The 16,883-nt window shown below is 34.4% G+C and overlaps 1 protein-coding gene across 6 annotated transcripts in view; it reads right to left on the reverse strand.

Moving 5' to 3' along the window:
* Positions 1–16,883, reverse strand: part of HYCC1 (hyccin PI4KA lipid kinase complex subunit 1) — a 75,334-nt gene that overhangs the window by 16,549 nt on the left and 41,902 nt on the right. For all 6 annotated transcript variants that reach the window (XM_001916123.6, XM_005609256.4, XM_023639357.2 and 3 more), the window contains 7 exons: positions 14,671–14,850; positions 13,502–13,582; positions 12,899–13,014; positions 12,418–12,513; positions 7,339–7,455; positions 4,275–4,362; positions 3,601–3,760 (listed from right to left, as the gene is read on the reverse strand). In XM_001916123.6, coding sequence (XP_001916158.3) covers positions 3,601–3,760; positions 4,275–4,362; positions 7,339–7,455; positions 12,418–12,513; positions 12,899–13,014; positions 13,502–13,582; positions 14,671–14,850 — 838 coding nt within the window. The remainder of the gene's footprint in view (positions 1–3,600; positions 3,761–4,274; positions 4,363–7,338; positions 7,456–12,417; positions 12,514–12,898; positions 13,015–13,501; positions 13,583–14,670; positions 14,851–16,883) is intronic.

The raw sequence follows: 16,883 nt of genomic DNA on the forward strand, positions 1-16,883 counted from the left end.
GAAAAAAACTGAAAAAAAGAAAATCCTGCTTGGCTATATCCATGGGAGAACCTCATTTACACCTCTCCCTCTTCTCCCCAGAAAGGCTGAAAAAAGGAGAGAGGCGATAAATAAAGACATAAATATGGAAGCAACCTAAATGTCCATTAGCGGATGAATGGATAAAGAAAATGTGGTGTGTATATATATACATACATAGTGGAATATTATTCAGCCATAAAAAGAAGGAAATCCTGTCATTTGCAACTACATGAGGGCATTATGCTAAGTGAAATAAATCAGACAGAGAAACACAAATACCATATGATCTTACTTACATGAGGAATCTAAACAAATAAACAAACAACAGAAAAACCCCAAACTCATAGATACAGAGAACAGACGCATGGTTGCCAGAGGAAGGGGTTGGCGGGATGGGGGAAAGAGATGAAGGTGGTCAACAGGTACAAAATTCCACTTATAAAATAAGTAAGTCCTGGGGTTATTAAGGGTACAGCATGGTGACTATAGTTAACAATACTGTATTGTATATTTGAAAGTTGCTAAGAGAATAGATCTTAAAAGTTCTCATCACAAGAAAAAAAATTTGTAACTGGTGGTGATGAATGTTAACTAGACTTGTGGTGATCCTTTCATAATATATACATACAGTGAATCATTATGTTGTACACCTGAAACTAATGTTACTTGTCAATTATATCTCAATTTTTTAAAAAGACATAAATAAAAGAAAAAAAGAGGAAAAAAAGGCCAATTGCTTCCTTCATTCCTGGCACTGGCAGTAACAAATAAAGAGGCAAGGAGAAAAAAATAATAATATTCCTTAAAGGTCATGTTTCTTGTCTGTTCTCTTTCTCCAACCCTCATCATCACTGGCTTAAAGTTGCATATTCCATCTTCCTACTGGGTGATACAGTTTAGAGTAGTGCTGGTATGGTAAGAGAGTGGTAGGGATACAGGTGGAATGGGAAATGCACTTAGAGTTCCAACAAATAAAGAAACTCTAAATGTGTTTTCACACAGTCATAAACTAAACCTACATTCTACAGTACTCTGCTTCAGAAACATGGGATGAAAAGGTTTTTGTGGATCATCCTGGAATCAACAAGCCCTTTAACATTGTTTCTGCAATATATAAGTAAATTACATTTTGTCATAATTTATATATAAAATTTATATATAAATATATTATAATAAAGTTTATATATAAATAAACAATTTAAAAATCTATTTCTAACTTGGGAATTGTCTACACAGTCACGTGTCACTTAAGGACAGGGATATGTTTTGAGAAATGTGTCGTTGGGCAACTTTGTCGTTGTGTGAACATCATAGAGGGACTTACACAAACCTAGTATAGCCTACTACACACCTCAGCTATATGGTACTAATCTTATGGGACCATATATGAGGTCCATCATTGACCAAAATGTCATTACGTGGTGCATGATTGCATATTTAAGACCTATAGCAAAGATACCTATCTTCTCCACAAGAAGCCAGTGTCAGCTAGAGAGCTCAGAATAATAATCTGTTCAAGTAGGAATCAGGACCATGAAGATGGAAAACAGACAAGTTTTTAATTCAGCAGAACAGGGTAACAATGAAAAATATTGCTTTAGGAAGGAAAGCCAAGACTACTCTAAAAAGGAAGAATGCAATCTAGCAATAGAGATAAAGATCTTAGACTAGAAATACTTTAGAGTCCATTGGATAAAGGAAATTCACATTCCAGAAGAGTGGTAAACAAGACTAAGCCATATTCTGTACCTGCTCCATGCACCTAACTTGCTTTTTATAGTTCATACTTTTCTAAATCCTCATCTGTCAGTTTTTTGTTACCATATTCAGGAGTTGCCCAAGTGTTAGAGTTGTGAATGTTGAATAAATGTGGGAGGGTAGACGATAAGGAAGGTTACTTTAATGAGGCTGTAGTCCTAAGATACAGTGCCAACCCCTCAAGTGGTAACCAAAACGGAATCTGGGAGATATATGAGAATCTAATAGATAGAATATATTCAAGTAGTCTTTTCTCTTGTTTTCGTAATTTATTCCTATAAAATATTTCTGAAAAATAGCTTCCATTTTATTGCAGGGTACACATCTTATTCTGTCAAATGCATACATTGACACATACATACACACTCTCTTTTTCACATACACAGGCACAAATACAATTGAGCTTCAATATTTCATGTTTTTAACTGCAGCATTTATATTTCCCCCTCTAATTCCCAACATGTCCACCTAAATAGCAAGCAGAGAAAGTGAAAAGGAATTAAAATTCATTCTTGCCTTTCCTGCAGTGGTAGTTTGGGAGTAATTATGGTTACAATGACCCATATGATCTGGTTCATTGCCTCTGTGCCTATTTTTACCTATTAATGCCAAAACAGAAAGCTGATCTCTAGGGTACTAACATATATAATTGAATGACTTTCCACCTGTAATCTAGTCCAATGCAGTCGCATAATTTTCACTGAATAAACTGAAGTATGTTCAGACTCTGACTGTATATTTTAAATAGTAGTATAATTTGCCTTGCTAATGGCAAACATTATCACCTCTTTCATGCCTTCCTAAAGGACTTCCAAGAATTGTCACACTACGTTAAAAACGAAAAAAATTGAAAGTGATCATTAAAATGAAAAATTTCATCATCATTCTTTTCTGATATACTATCTCCTAGATTCTCTGAATAGAAACAATGGCAACAGTTCTTATCATCAACTTTCTATTTCATAATGAATAATCTCATTCTTCTCACTTTTGCATTTTCTCTGTAGAGACCATAGAGACAACTGGAATCAAATATACCAAAAGGAGCTACCATTTTCATCACAGTTGGTACGAAGAAGAAAACAGAGAATGGATTTTGTTTTACCCCTAATATATATTTGCTTGGGGCAAAAAAGTTTCTTGACACTACAATAACTTCTAGGTAGGAGGGGAGTAACAAAAGGATACAAAATTAAACAAAAAATAATAAGTTATAAGAGAAAGGAGAGAAATAGGAAAGCACTTGAGAAGGCCATGGTGAATAAAATGAACTTCCACTAGAATTTTTAAATAATAAAATAAAGCAGTCAAGAAGAAATATTAAAACTAACAATCTTGGAAGAAAATTAACTTTTAGAAAAGAGAAATGCCTAGAGTTGCATCACTACTATGGCATTCTTTACCAAGAAGTCCAGAATAAAACTTTAAAGTCCCTATTAGTTGTTCTGCTCCAACGTGCAAGTTTACCTTAGTCGAGAAATCAGAAACGTTAAGGAACATTTGCAAATAGTTGTCAATAGAAACCTAAAATGTATAAGTACTTTTAAAATTCATTTTCTAGTCTCCTACTCTATTGAAATTTAAAAGCCAATACAACGTTTAAATAAATTTTCTTTCATATATGTAACATAAGGGGCTCTATTTTCCTTATTGCTTGTCACTGATGGATAATAAGTTAGGAGTTAAAGGTGATCCAACAGCTCTTTCTTCCATGCCATTATGACACTATTTACTAACGTTAGAAGTTATAGTGTTGTAAGAACAGAGAAAAATGTGATAGCATCAACAATCTTTTAATTTGGAGAGTTTTTTATTTCTTACCGTGTCTTTTCCACCTATGACCTCTTATTGACATGCTGGTTACTGCATTTCTTGATATTCTAGAGGAAGTGGGTGTGATTTCAACTTGAATACACCTTGTGCCCTCCTTACTAGATTTCATGGCACCATGAGGCAGTGAAGCCTTTATTGCATTAGCAACCTAAGAAGGAAACATATAGTTTAAGATTGATACTAACAGATGTATTATTATACCCTTAAATAAAACAAGATGCTAAATTTTAACAGATTTTAAAAAAGAATACTTTCTCCAAAGTAATTCATAAGATGATGCATAAATTCTCCAGAATAAGGAGTAAGAGCTCAGAAGGAAACGTATGTTAAAAATAATATATGTGATAAAATTAAAAATTCCAAAATATTAAATTATATTTCCAAATATCTAATGCTAATTAAGAAATACAGCTGTAGCATGTTAAGGAGAACATTCTTAGAAGTTAAAAAGACTATTTATCAGGGGTCAAAAATTTAGTCTAATGAAATTTTCAAATTTTATTATACATACCTTTTCAAGTATAAAATTTTCCTAGTATAACAGGAGCATGACTCACCGAGTATTAATGACATATTAATGCACCATGAATGGCTACTTCTCAATTTATAGTTCTAAATTGAGAAATTTTAAATTACAAAATTTACATAAGCGAGGCACCTACCAGCAGTGGCTCTGGATATAATTCTAGCTGTGCTCTGTATATAATATCATCCAATGCTTTTTGAGCTAGATCCCATTCTCCATTATAACTGAAAATTAAATGAAGAAAGTATAATTATTTTTAATTAACTCTACATAATTGAATAAATATAACGAGAAACTGTCTTTACTGATGAAAATAATAGATCATATTAGCAGACTGTTTAGCTTTTCACCCTCCTTAAAAACATATTTAAATCTTTGAATTCTTTTCAATTGTATCTGAAAGCCTATTAATAACAAAGAAAATTTTATAGATGTACATTTTTTCTCTAAAGAACATGCCTATTTATAGAACAGATATCAAAAAAGCTAAGCAATCTCAAAGCATTTTATACTTTTTTTTTTTAACAAAGCAAGTCAGAGCATAATAAATTATACACCTCAGAATAATGTTCAGAACACTTAATCGTCAAATTACTCTATAACTCCCATGGTTTTTAATGAGAATCTGCAACTACTGTGTCTTGCAGTTTCCTAACTAGTTACTTCTTTGTAGTCTGAGAGTCATTTAGAAATGTACATGATTTACACCACAAACAGCAGAGAGATTTTAGAAAAAAAGTGTGTGTGTATATTAATTTTCAAATACATGGCCAAACTCTTCCTACAAATTGATTGATAAAAATCAATTTGTAGGAATCAATTTGATAAAGAGAAATAATGGCTTGGTCATCCGCCAACAAAATAAAGAAGTGTGAATTACATCGAGAGTATAAGTGAGGCCTAAAAAAAATGGAAAGAGCTTTGGTTTCATTCCAGAAACAAAGTAAAGCCAGGTAATCTACAAAATCAGAACTTTTCATGAATCCAGCAAGGAGCTCTGGCCATAGGTCAACCAAGTAGCCTGAAACCTGAGGGGACAGGTGCCTCTAAGGAGAGACAGGCCACAATGCAAGCGGGTAAGAATAATTCAGCTAAACTTTTTAACAAATTAGTAAAAGCCAAGCATGGACCAGCATGAGAGTACGGAATCTCTGGGAGTAGATACAAGGGATGCTCACACCCACTCACAAGCTCTCCTCCACAAAACTGCTTTAGACACTCACAAGAAAAACGGGGCAAGGCAAGGGACTAGAGCAATCAGAGAAAGCTGCCCTTGGTAGTCCCAGCCTGAAGGAGAAGAGTGGCTGCCTGAGCAGGAAAGGCATGAAGATGCAGCCAGACCTTCTCTCACTGGAACAGAAGTTTTAAAGCCTCTGGGGAAAGAGCAGCAAACCCTTTCACCCTGAAGGCAGAGATGAAGACAGACTGTGGCTGTTCGGGAAAGAAAAAGAAAAAAGAAAGCTCTTCCTGTGGGGAGGATCAGGAAATGGTCCTATGCTGAGACCACTAGAGATCTCTTACCACTGGAGGAGGGGCAGGACCACTGAGAAACTCCCCCTACCCACACTCCCCTGAGATTCAGGGACAAAGGGCCTGTTTAGAATGGAGGACAGACCAGGACAGAGAACACAACTTCCTCTCCCCCTGCCCTGCCCCAGCAGGCTAGTACACATCTAGACACAAGCAACAGCACTCTACTGCGGGAGGAGGGGCAAGAACAAGGAGAGAGAGTCTCTCTGAGGTACAGACACACAGGGAAAGCTGAAAGCTGAGGATGAAGCAAGAGTATTGAGGAAAACCCTCCAGCAATCGAGCTCTCACCCTAAGTATGAGGTAACATGAGAGGAATTTGAAATAGGTAGTGCCATGAAGATATGAAGGTAACCACAGAAACAACAAAATCCAACCCCAGCTCACTCTCGCTTATAACAACTCCACTAATGGCCTAGAAGAAAAAAAGCATGCCCATTTCCAGGCATAAATAATATTTACCTCAGCCTCTACTGTCCTACCTGTGAAAAAAACGATGATCAACCAAATATTACAAGGCTCACAAAAAGCAAGAAGAAAACAACCCTACGTCAAGAGACAAAGAACAATAGAACCAATTCAGAGATGATTTAGATGTTGTAGTTATCATGAAATTACAATAACTATGATTAATATATTAAAGGCCCCAGTGGAAAAGATGAACAACATGTATGAACAGATGGAGATTTCAGCAGAGAGATGGGAACTAGAAGAAAGAGTAAAATGAAAAGGCTAGAAATAAACCACGGTAAACAGAGATGAAGAACACAGTCAAGGAAAGAATGAATGAACCTGAAGACATCAACAGAAATTACTCAATCTGAAACACAAAGCAAAAAAGAGAGAAAATAAAACAGATCAGAGCATCCAAGAGATGTGGAATAATAATGGTTTAACACAGCAATCAACAAACTTTTTCTTAAACAGCTAAATAAATACTTTAGGCTTGTGGGCCATACAGTCTCTATCACAACTAGTCAACTCTGTTACTGTAGCGCAAAAGCGGCCATACATAAAATATAAACAAATGCATGTGACTGTGTTTCAATAAAACTTTAAAGAAAAGGCAGCAGGCCAGACTTGGCCCAAAGATCATAAATTCTGCCTTCAGTCAAGAAGTTTATAATCTACTAGGGAAAATTAACATATCAAGTGAATATACTGCAGAGTATAGTAAGATTTTTGTAGTAAGAGAATTACCAAGTAAAAGATAGAGTTCAAAGGAAAATACTACTATCTAAAGCATTAAGTAAGACTGAGCATCAACATTAGAAACTAATAGTAAATTAACAATAAACTATTTGTGATCAAAGAGGATCTAAGATGTTTTTAAAGACTTAAAATTTCTGGAAATGCAAAAGATATTCATTGGGGACAAAAAGCTATCTGGAAATTATGGCAAAAAAAAAAAAAAGAATAATGGAGAAAGGAACTGTGAGTATATTTAGTTCCTTGAATTAAAGAAAGACGATGAAGTCTTTTAGTTGATTACTTCAGAATGTGAAAAGGTATGTTTTAAATAATAAAACTATTATCAAGATCTTGATTCATATTCTTCCACAAAAATATGCTGATTTTTTATCTATTGAGATTAGAATATAGTAACAATAAAACAGACCATAATTTTTCAAAGGGATCAAAGGTTTACTTTATATGTGAAATAAACTTACAAGGCAAAATAAATCCCTGTTAACATCTGTACCATGAATCCTGAAGAAACTGGTATCCTGCTACTTATACCTTTGTATTTTCTCACATGTTGTCGGGGATATCCACAAACACAGATTCTAGAAAGACCAAAATAAACATATTTGTAAAGTTGGTAAAAATTTAGGTGATTTATTTTGCAGCATTTATAAGCCAATAATGTACTAGGTGTACTCTCATAACAAACCTAATAGCTATGAAATAAAGAATCTTTCCAAATGAAACATTTGTCTGTAACATTTTCCTGAGTAAGTTAGACTAGGAAAAAAATGTATAAAGTTAGAGGTATGTTAATATATAATAAGTGAATCAGATTCTCAGAGCTGGTTCACTAATTTGGTTCACTTCAATTATTAATACCTTTTGATTACCGTAAAACCAATTACATGGAACTCAGCACTACTTATCATAAATAGATCTGTGGTATGATCCTCTATTCCTGACAAAGTTCTTGCCACAAACTGCAGGCTCCAAAGAAATACTCTAAAATTAGACTCAAACTTCATACAGTACAGCTCAATAAATTTCAGATAGATTGAAAATTTTAATGTTAGAAAACCATAAGAGAAATAAAACACAAGCAAATACATATTCTTTATATGCCTAAACATGACACTAAAGGTAGAACCCCAAAGAAAGTTCAATAGATTTTACTAAATTTTTTTAAAGAAACTACTATAAGCAAAATTGAAATGTAAAGAAGTACTTATTATAGTGAACAATATTTAAAGAGTACTTAAGTTAAGGAGTATTTATTATAGCGACTAGGAAGCCACCTAAAAATCCAACTCAGGGGACCAATTATATAAATCATTCAGAGAATACTATGAAAAAATTAAACACGATGTTTTGAAAGTCTATTTAAATGACAGGAAAAAACTGTACAAAACAACACATACAACCTAATCCTACTTTGTAATAAACAAATATGTGAATGGTGTACATCACAGCAAAAAGAACATATATACAAAGTCATGAAGTTATCTCTGAGTTGTGAGATTATAGACTCATTTTTTTCTTTATATTTACATGTATTTTCTAAATTTTCTATGATCAACACGTACTGCTTTTAAAATAAACAGTAAGTTTCTATTTTTAATAAAATGGGAAAATAGCTGTTTTTTCATAATATGTAGTGGTTGCTATAATTCAACCCTCACTTAACATAGTGCTTGTCAACAGATTGTAATTATTTACCCCTTCCTCCCATACAATTACTACCTGAAACTTAATATTTCCTCTACTCAATAAATCAAAGCCTTCACTTAAACATGCCCAAGCATACCACAGATCATTTCAAAAATATGTCCCTAGGACATCATTAATTCAAAGCAACTTTAAAGAATAAATATAAATTCATTTGATATTGAGAGGATCTTAGAACTCTTTAGAATCAAGAGTAAAAGGGAACAGGGATATTTATGGTCTGAATGTGCGTGCCCCCTACAAGTTGAAGCCTTAATGCCCCAATACGATGGTATTTTGAGGTGTGCCCTTGGGAGTAACTAGGTTTAGATGGGATCACCAGGGTGGGGCCCCTATGATGGGATTAGTGCCCTTATAATAAGGGAAAGAAAGACTAGAGCTTGCTCTCTGCCATGTGAAGATACAGCGAGAAGGCAGTCACCTGCAAGCCAGGAAGAGGGCCTTCACTAGAAACCGAATCTGCTGGCACCTTGACCATGGACTTCCCAGCCTCCAGAACTGTGAGAAATACACACCTAGTGTTTAAGCCACCCAGTCTATGGTATTTTGTTATAGCACCTGAGATGACTAAGACAGAAACTGAGAAAAATTAGCTGTACATGAAATAAAACCAACTCAAATTTCGTTTCATATTACAAAAACTTATATCCAAACTAGAATAGAGACTCCTCTTACTCTTATTATCTAAGGAAGCAAACTTAGAAAAATTTTATTTTCTTACGCCTTACACCTTTATGATAGGGATGGCAGTAAATAATAGAGAACCAATATACGATAGTATTTTTCAATTATTTCATTTATTCATTCAGCAAATACTTATTAAAGATTTATATTATTGTCAGACAGTAGGGATACAAATGAAAGATGAGTTCCCACAGGGATTCACAATCTAATCACAGAGACTGTGTTGTAAATATTCACCATGAACAAATTACAGAGGTGGCAAAAGGAGAAAGTGGTAAACTCTAGAGGAAGAAGAAGAGGGTCAGAGAAGAGTTCCCAGAAAGAGATTCTTTTGAACTGAGCCTTGAAGAAAAAGTGGTATTTTCTAAGGGAAAATATAGGAAAGGGCATAAGCAGAGAGGGATGAAACAGCATGACATCGAGGAGACTAGGGAAATTTTAGTAGGATAGAATATGAGGACAATAGAAAATCACAGAGACGCCAGCTGGCTAGGGGTCAGATCACGGAGTGTCTTATAACCTGCTAGGCTTTATCAAGCAGGCAGCGGAAAGCAAGCAAAGGTTTTTGTTTCGTTGTTTTAAGCAAGGGAGTGACATGATCAAAATGGTCTTGGGTAGCCTGGGTAGTACTATTGGAAGAGTAGTGTATCAGTGTAAATATTGGTCTGGCTGTTTTAACAGAGGTAAATAATGGTAACTTAAAGTAGATATTTATTTTTCTTTCACATAAAAGTCCAAGCTGGCAGATGGTCTGGGGGTAGATTGGCTATGTTCCTAAGGTGCTCAGGCTCCTTCTTTCTTGGGATTCTGCCATTCTCTAGGATGTTACCCTTGTCCATATGGTGATGGATCACTACTATTACATCTGCCTTCTATCCTGCAAGGAGGGAGAAAGAGAGAGTGGAAGGCGTGGAGCTGCTTTTCAAGGGTACAACCTAGAAGTTGCACCACTTCGGTTAACAGATCATTGTTCAGAACTAGTCACATGGTTACACTTAGATGCAAGGAAGGTAGAAAACGTGGTCTCTAGCAGGTGACCATTGTTCTAGATAAAATTCTTTGGGGAGAGGTGAGGGAAGTGTATCTTATATATTATTAAAAGGAAAAAGGAAAAAATAGATATTAAGGTGGTGATCTCTTGTCACAGATAATTTTATCGGCAGCCTCACCATAATTACATGATTATACTTGATTATATAGAGGAAGATTAGTTCCTAAAGGTAAGAGAGCTAGAGGTGCTATTAATGGAAGACGTTGGGGGTGGGGAGAGAGGACACGACAGACAAAAGTGACATCTATGCCATATATCTAAAAATCAACATATCTGAAACTTAGCATCTTCCAAAACAGTATGTCTTATTTATCCAAATTCATTTAATGATACTACCATCCAGCCGGCTATTCAAACTAAATGTAGGAATAATTACACACTCCTCTTATTCCTTCAGTCTCACCCCCTGATTATACTTCCAAGATGTGACTCAATCCCACCCTTCCTCCTTCTCCCCACAACTACTTCTTTAGGTCAGGCCCCCTTTGTCTCACTCATGGGATATTTTGATACTCTCCTCTCCACTTGCAATGAACTCTTCCAATATAGCCTGAATGACATGATCAAAAGACATATATATACATACACATGCATTCCTGGGTCCTACCTATCTAAGATGCTACTTCAGAGTAGGACCTGGGTTTTGCAGTGTGTTTTCAGTTCTACAGGTGAAACTTGCTGCATCAAGTTATTCCTTAAACCAACGTTTCTGAAGTATTGGTCCTTACACTCATTTTAGTCCAAAACAAAGTTTTCACTGGACCATAGTGAAACAGGAAAGAAACAAGGAAAACTAAACATCCTATTTTTAATTTATAAATTGTTGTCCTTCCCTTCCACTCTTCCCCCTTTTTGGTGCTAAAATAGTTCCCCATTTGTTAAATAATGTGGATGGCAGATATTTAAAATATAATGACTTGGCAAAATAAGAAGTTGTCAACACTATGTAGATACCCTACCCGCTCCAGCTTTTTTGAAATTTTACAGATCTGTGAAATTCAAAACTCTGGGCACCTCTACCTTTAAAGGATTTAAAACAAGAAACATAGTGGAAAGACTCAGTAAGCGGGAGAGACAGCACATTGGTACCATCTTCCAAGGCCTAGGAAATGTAATTATGCTCCAGTTCAGGACTCATCTGAAAGACTCTCACTTCTCTGTTGTCTCTAACAAGCCCCTTGCCTCGTTACCTCCCTTCTCCCTCTGGTCCTGTATGGTTTTCTATCCTATTCAGTATCAATTTCTGCTTTTTTGTCTGTTCTGTCTTGATTTGATTTCTAAGTATTGCTTTATGTACCCTCTCTCTTACTAACTTTCCAAAGCTGAATTTTCTAAATAAGTTCCCCAAATCTAAATTATTCTACAAGTTTTTTATTTCTATATTTTCCCTTATTTACTTGAATTACCAAAGGCATTTTCTATGTCTTTTTTTAGTTGCTTTAAAAAGGTAACATGTTCATCATAGAAAATTTAGAGAATAAAAGAAAATCACACAGGAAAAAAATTAAGCCATATTCCACCAACTAGACATAATTTTTGTTAATATCCTGGTCATATTCAGTCAATGCTGGAATCACACTATATATACTATCATTAAATACTCTTTTTAATAGGAATTTTTAAGTGTTTGCATAGTATACCTAAGGACTACATTATTTATTTAACCAACCTCTTAGCTCAACTTTTTTAAACAAGCAAAGCTTAAAAATCAGCATCTCTTACTTATTTCTTTTACCAAATTAGAGCATAATAAAATAATTTTTAAAAGCAAACAAAACAGAAACTAACCACATGCCCAAAATCAAAAGGTCATAACAGTTTTATCTTTTTAACTATATAGTATGATCATTTTCTGATTAAATATTCCATTGAAATATTATTCAGCTTTACCCTCTTCATTGTGTTTTTTGTGACTATCATTCATAGGGAGCAATTCCACCATAATCGGTGTAATTATGGATTATGTTTTGGCTAGGCTGAGCCTCATATTAATTTTATTTAATGTTTTAAACAAACGATTAAATAAAACAAAAATAACTTAGATATGTAGCAAACTAGCAATCTATATTTCAATATTAAAAACATTTGAATTTTAATTTACCTTGAACAAATCTGACACAGTGACTGAAGAGAAACACTGGGCATATAGGTTAAGGCAGCATTGTAACACAACAAAAGGAATGTCAACACTTCAAACCTAAAGATAAACCAAAACAATATTCACAAATCTTTAGAATTCTAAGAAGTCAACCATAACTAAGCAAGCATTGGGGAGAGAGATTATGTTACAGAACAGACATGTACAATGTAATCATACCAATAATAATATGAAACTAAAAGGAAAAAGAAGACTTCCCAAGTAACAGTCATATGAAACTCATCTTAAAAATTCAGTGTTCCAGATAACACCTGAAGCACAGTGTAAGCGACAAATCAGGAAGACGTGTTTTTCTCTTGCATAAAATGACTCTATTTTTTAAAAATTGTTACACACAACTCATTAAACATTATTCATAAATCTACTAAAATAATTTTTTAAAAATCAGTGCGGTAGGATAGCAGGTGGTGTCTCTACAGTATACCTATTCTGTGCTGTCAGCATCTCCCTCTGGGGGTGAGGTCCACTGTACACAACTTTTGACAAACCATGCTGGGATAGTGCACTCTCGGTCAGAGCCATGGACCCAATGCTGGAAGGCTAAAGAAAAAAAAGCCATTCTGTGGAAAATGTGATATTTAGAATATATATACCACTAAGAGTGATTGCCATAAGCATCATTTATCATAAAAATATTCAGACTGCCTACTAATTTTCTGCTCAAAGATTTAACAAATAATTAAGAATTAAATCACAAATAGAAATAGATTAACTTCAAAAATTCTACCACGGAAATATATAATTGCCATACAAAGAAATTAGACTAGTTTTATCCACCAGACGGAAAGAAAAATATTTCAAAATGAATACTTTCAATAGATCTCTTACAATCAGGTTTTACTTCAAAGTTTAATGATTTTGATTTCCCATTTCACTTTCGGAATAGTAAATACTTTGTATGGTATTCTATACTTTTTAAGGTACTAATAAATTGATCAATATTTTTTTGCTGCAATAACCAGACCCTAATTTATAGCAACTTCAAATCTTAGAACCAATAAACTTACTTAGAAAAAATGTCACTTACTTCATGATATACAGATGGTTTAGATAAAGATGGAATCGTAAAACTCAATACTTTGCTATGTCCCTGTTTGTCAACTATTTCCTACAAAAGTGAAAGAAAATATCTTAAAATATTTATTTTTTAAACATAAATTTAAAAGCTAAATTTAAATTGTTAGTCTAAAAAAAATACCTGAGGAGAAAAGAATTTTGAAGTCAATCAAAATCCTAAACTATGATAACCCATTATCAGTTATCCATAAACACCAGGAGTTAACCGTCCACTTTTAAAGTGTAAGTAACATATAGTTTTAAGGATGGCTAAAATACAGATGTAATGTCTTCATAATCACTCATTTTTCTCATGTGAAAAGTTACATTTTCTAAATCAATTAACATAGTTATGAAATACACCAAGAAAAAGGCCCTTACATATCTTTTCCATTTTAAAAAGTACAAACTTTAGGGGCCAGCCCGGTGGTGTAGCAGTTAAGTTCATGGATTCCACTTTGGTGGCCCAGGGTTTGCCAGTTCAGATCGCAGGCCCAGATGTACACACTGCTTATTAAGCCATGCTGTGGCAGGCATCCCACATATAAAGTTGAGGAAGATGGGCACAAATGTTAGCTCTGGACCAATCTTCCTCAGCAAAAAGAGGAGGATTGGCAGCAGATGTTAGCCCAGAGCTAATCTTCCTCAAAAAACATTACAAACTTTAAATAACTAAAATACCATACAAATTAACATACAAATACAATTAGTAATACAAACTATATGTTAAATCAATGGTGTAAACCTGGAGACAGATTCCATGAAATTATTAGTGATAGATACCAGACTAGATCTTTTCTCCCAAACTTTTCGTGAAGGTCACAAACAGACAATTTATAGATAACGAATTTTAAATTTAAAAAGTTTAAAATTCAACATTGATATTTTCAGATACCTCTATAAAAGAACTGAAACGGTCTGATTTTCAGTCTTCAATCAATCCAAAAAGCTATATTTACATAATTATATGTATGTCCATCCGTACAGCCCTCAACTTTCATAAAGTTAATTTTGGGAGAAGGAGCTATGCGTCACTTGATGTATGAAAAACAAATATTAGCTTTACTAAAATGAAAAGTAGCTGCTATTACGTATTTGCTTTAGCCAAAAAACATTTTATTAACTACATTAAATACAAACCAAATTGTAAACCCCTAGAAGAAGAGCTTCAATGCATCCACTGCTATGCACATTTCGGCTGGCTGAGACCGCAAGGTAGCACCAAATCAGTTCTGGAAGAAACTGCAGAGTAAATCGAAGCAACTGCTCCTCTCCACTGCGGTAGAATTCAAAGAGCTGGTGACAGACAGGTTCTAGCAACTGGAAGAAAGACAAAACGTTAATTCAAGGATTGGACTGTATTTGAATGACAGTGATATAAGAAATACAAAAGGTTTTCCCTGAATGGTAATTACTGAAATACACAAATGTTTGCATTTTGTGGGGAGGAAAACTATTCACTGCTAAGCTATTTAGTAAACCTTTGAACTCTAGTGGAAGGCCAAATAGTGCAAAACAAGTGTATATGGAAGCACTTTGTAAACTTTAATATTCTATAACTCTAAGGTAGTATTGTAATTAAACCCTTATCTTTTTAACTTCTTAAAATAGCTAGGTTGTAAGAAGTTTCTTCCTTCATATTCTTTCCTCTTGATAAAACATGCCAATATATAAATGATTACCTACAGGGCTGGAGAAATTGAAATGAGAATCCTAGGTAGTTACTGTCATATCATCCTCCTGAGCTTATAACTAGGCAGCACCTGACAGCAATGACTGGTGTGCAGAGTAGCTGAATAATAATAGAGCCCCTAGGTCTAGATCCCTACTGCAAGCATGGTTAGTGGCCCCTGGATAACCTAAACGTTGACGTCATTTTGTTTTAAACATGATTTGGAGTTATCTATAAACTTTTCCTCTCCCACCACACCCCTAACATTATTTAGTTAATACAACTGACTGTGTCTTTATAATAGACTTTTTTTTAAATTAGAAAGTCAAGATAAGAGACTCTTATAGGTAAGTGTTACCTTAAAGCATATGCAATCATCACACAAGTCAAACAAATATGTCAAAAAATTCACAGGGTATTGATTTTTCAAACCATCAGGATATTACATTTTCAATGAAGTGTAGTTCATTCACTTCACTAACTTAGGCAATAGATTTAAGTCAATTTACTAAATAGATTTTCTACTACCAATAGTTGTAATGAACAAAAACTAATTCACAGTGGAGGTTCTGATTTCAAATAAGTTAAATATGTAAGCTGGGTGTAATTAAAGTCAGTATTATTTATACAAGGTATAGCAAAAGTTACACTTCAATAAGTCAAACTAGTCTTAACTATTGAAAAATTATCTAACTTCTGACAAGGAATATTTTTTCCACTCTCAACATGGTGATTAGAGGGCAACAGGCGTCCACAGTGGCATGGCAAAGGTAACAGGAAACTAGAGGTCAGAGGCAAAGTAACCCCATTCACAGACAGCAAGAAAAGCATCTAGGGCAGGAATTTGGAATAATAAAGTCAGGGGTGGCAGGAAAAAAGACAGACTGCTAAGGGGATGGTTAGCTTTCAGGGTGGAGTTTTTAAAATTTCTTTGTGGCCCAGTATCAATAATCTTGTAATGTGGTGTAACATCCCTCATCTCTAAATACCTGGAAAAGCTTTGATTAAATCAGCTGATATAGTCTAACAAGCATTTGCAAAATTATGAAACCTTATGTTGAAAATTTATTCAACAGTCTGCATGAACACATAATCAATTTTAATCAAAACGCCTTCAAAAGGCCTTATAACCAGCTTAAATCCAAAACTAAAAGCATTTTTGCTTTATGAAAGCAGAACCAAATGAAGACAGATTCAAAGGGGATGTAGAAATTATATGTTGCAATGAGATTAGATGAAATTATGCATATCAAACCAATAGAGATAAATACCAGTAACTGTGCAGTGTTTTACAGCTTGCAAAGTACTTTCACGTACATGAACCTGTTCAATTCCCACAACTCTGTAGGGTAGAATATCATTATCCATACTTTCTACATAAGGAAACTGAGACAAAGAGACTATCTGCTATGATCGAAATCACACAGCTCACGAAGGTCAGAAGTAGAGCCAAGGCTTTTTGAACTCTTTATAAACATAGCTGAAAAATGTCAGGAGGGAATAAACCGACATAAAATGTTGGAAATACAGGCAGTGTTTGACTTACCTACTTTGAATATATTTGAGACAAGCAACGGAGCATTAGAACATGCTGTGTTCCTGTTGTCTGGTTTGAATTCTTGAATGTATTTTCTCATGGGAACATTGTTATATTTGGTGGGGAGGTTTTACAGTACTATTA

This window comes from Equus caballus, chromosome 4, assembly GCF_041296265.1.
Source record: "Equus caballus isolate H_3958 breed thoroughbred chromosome 4, TB-T2T, whole genome shotgun sequence".
Classification (NCBI taxonomy): domain Eukaryota; kingdom Metazoa; phylum Chordata; class Mammalia; order Perissodactyla; family Equidae; genus Equus; species Equus caballus.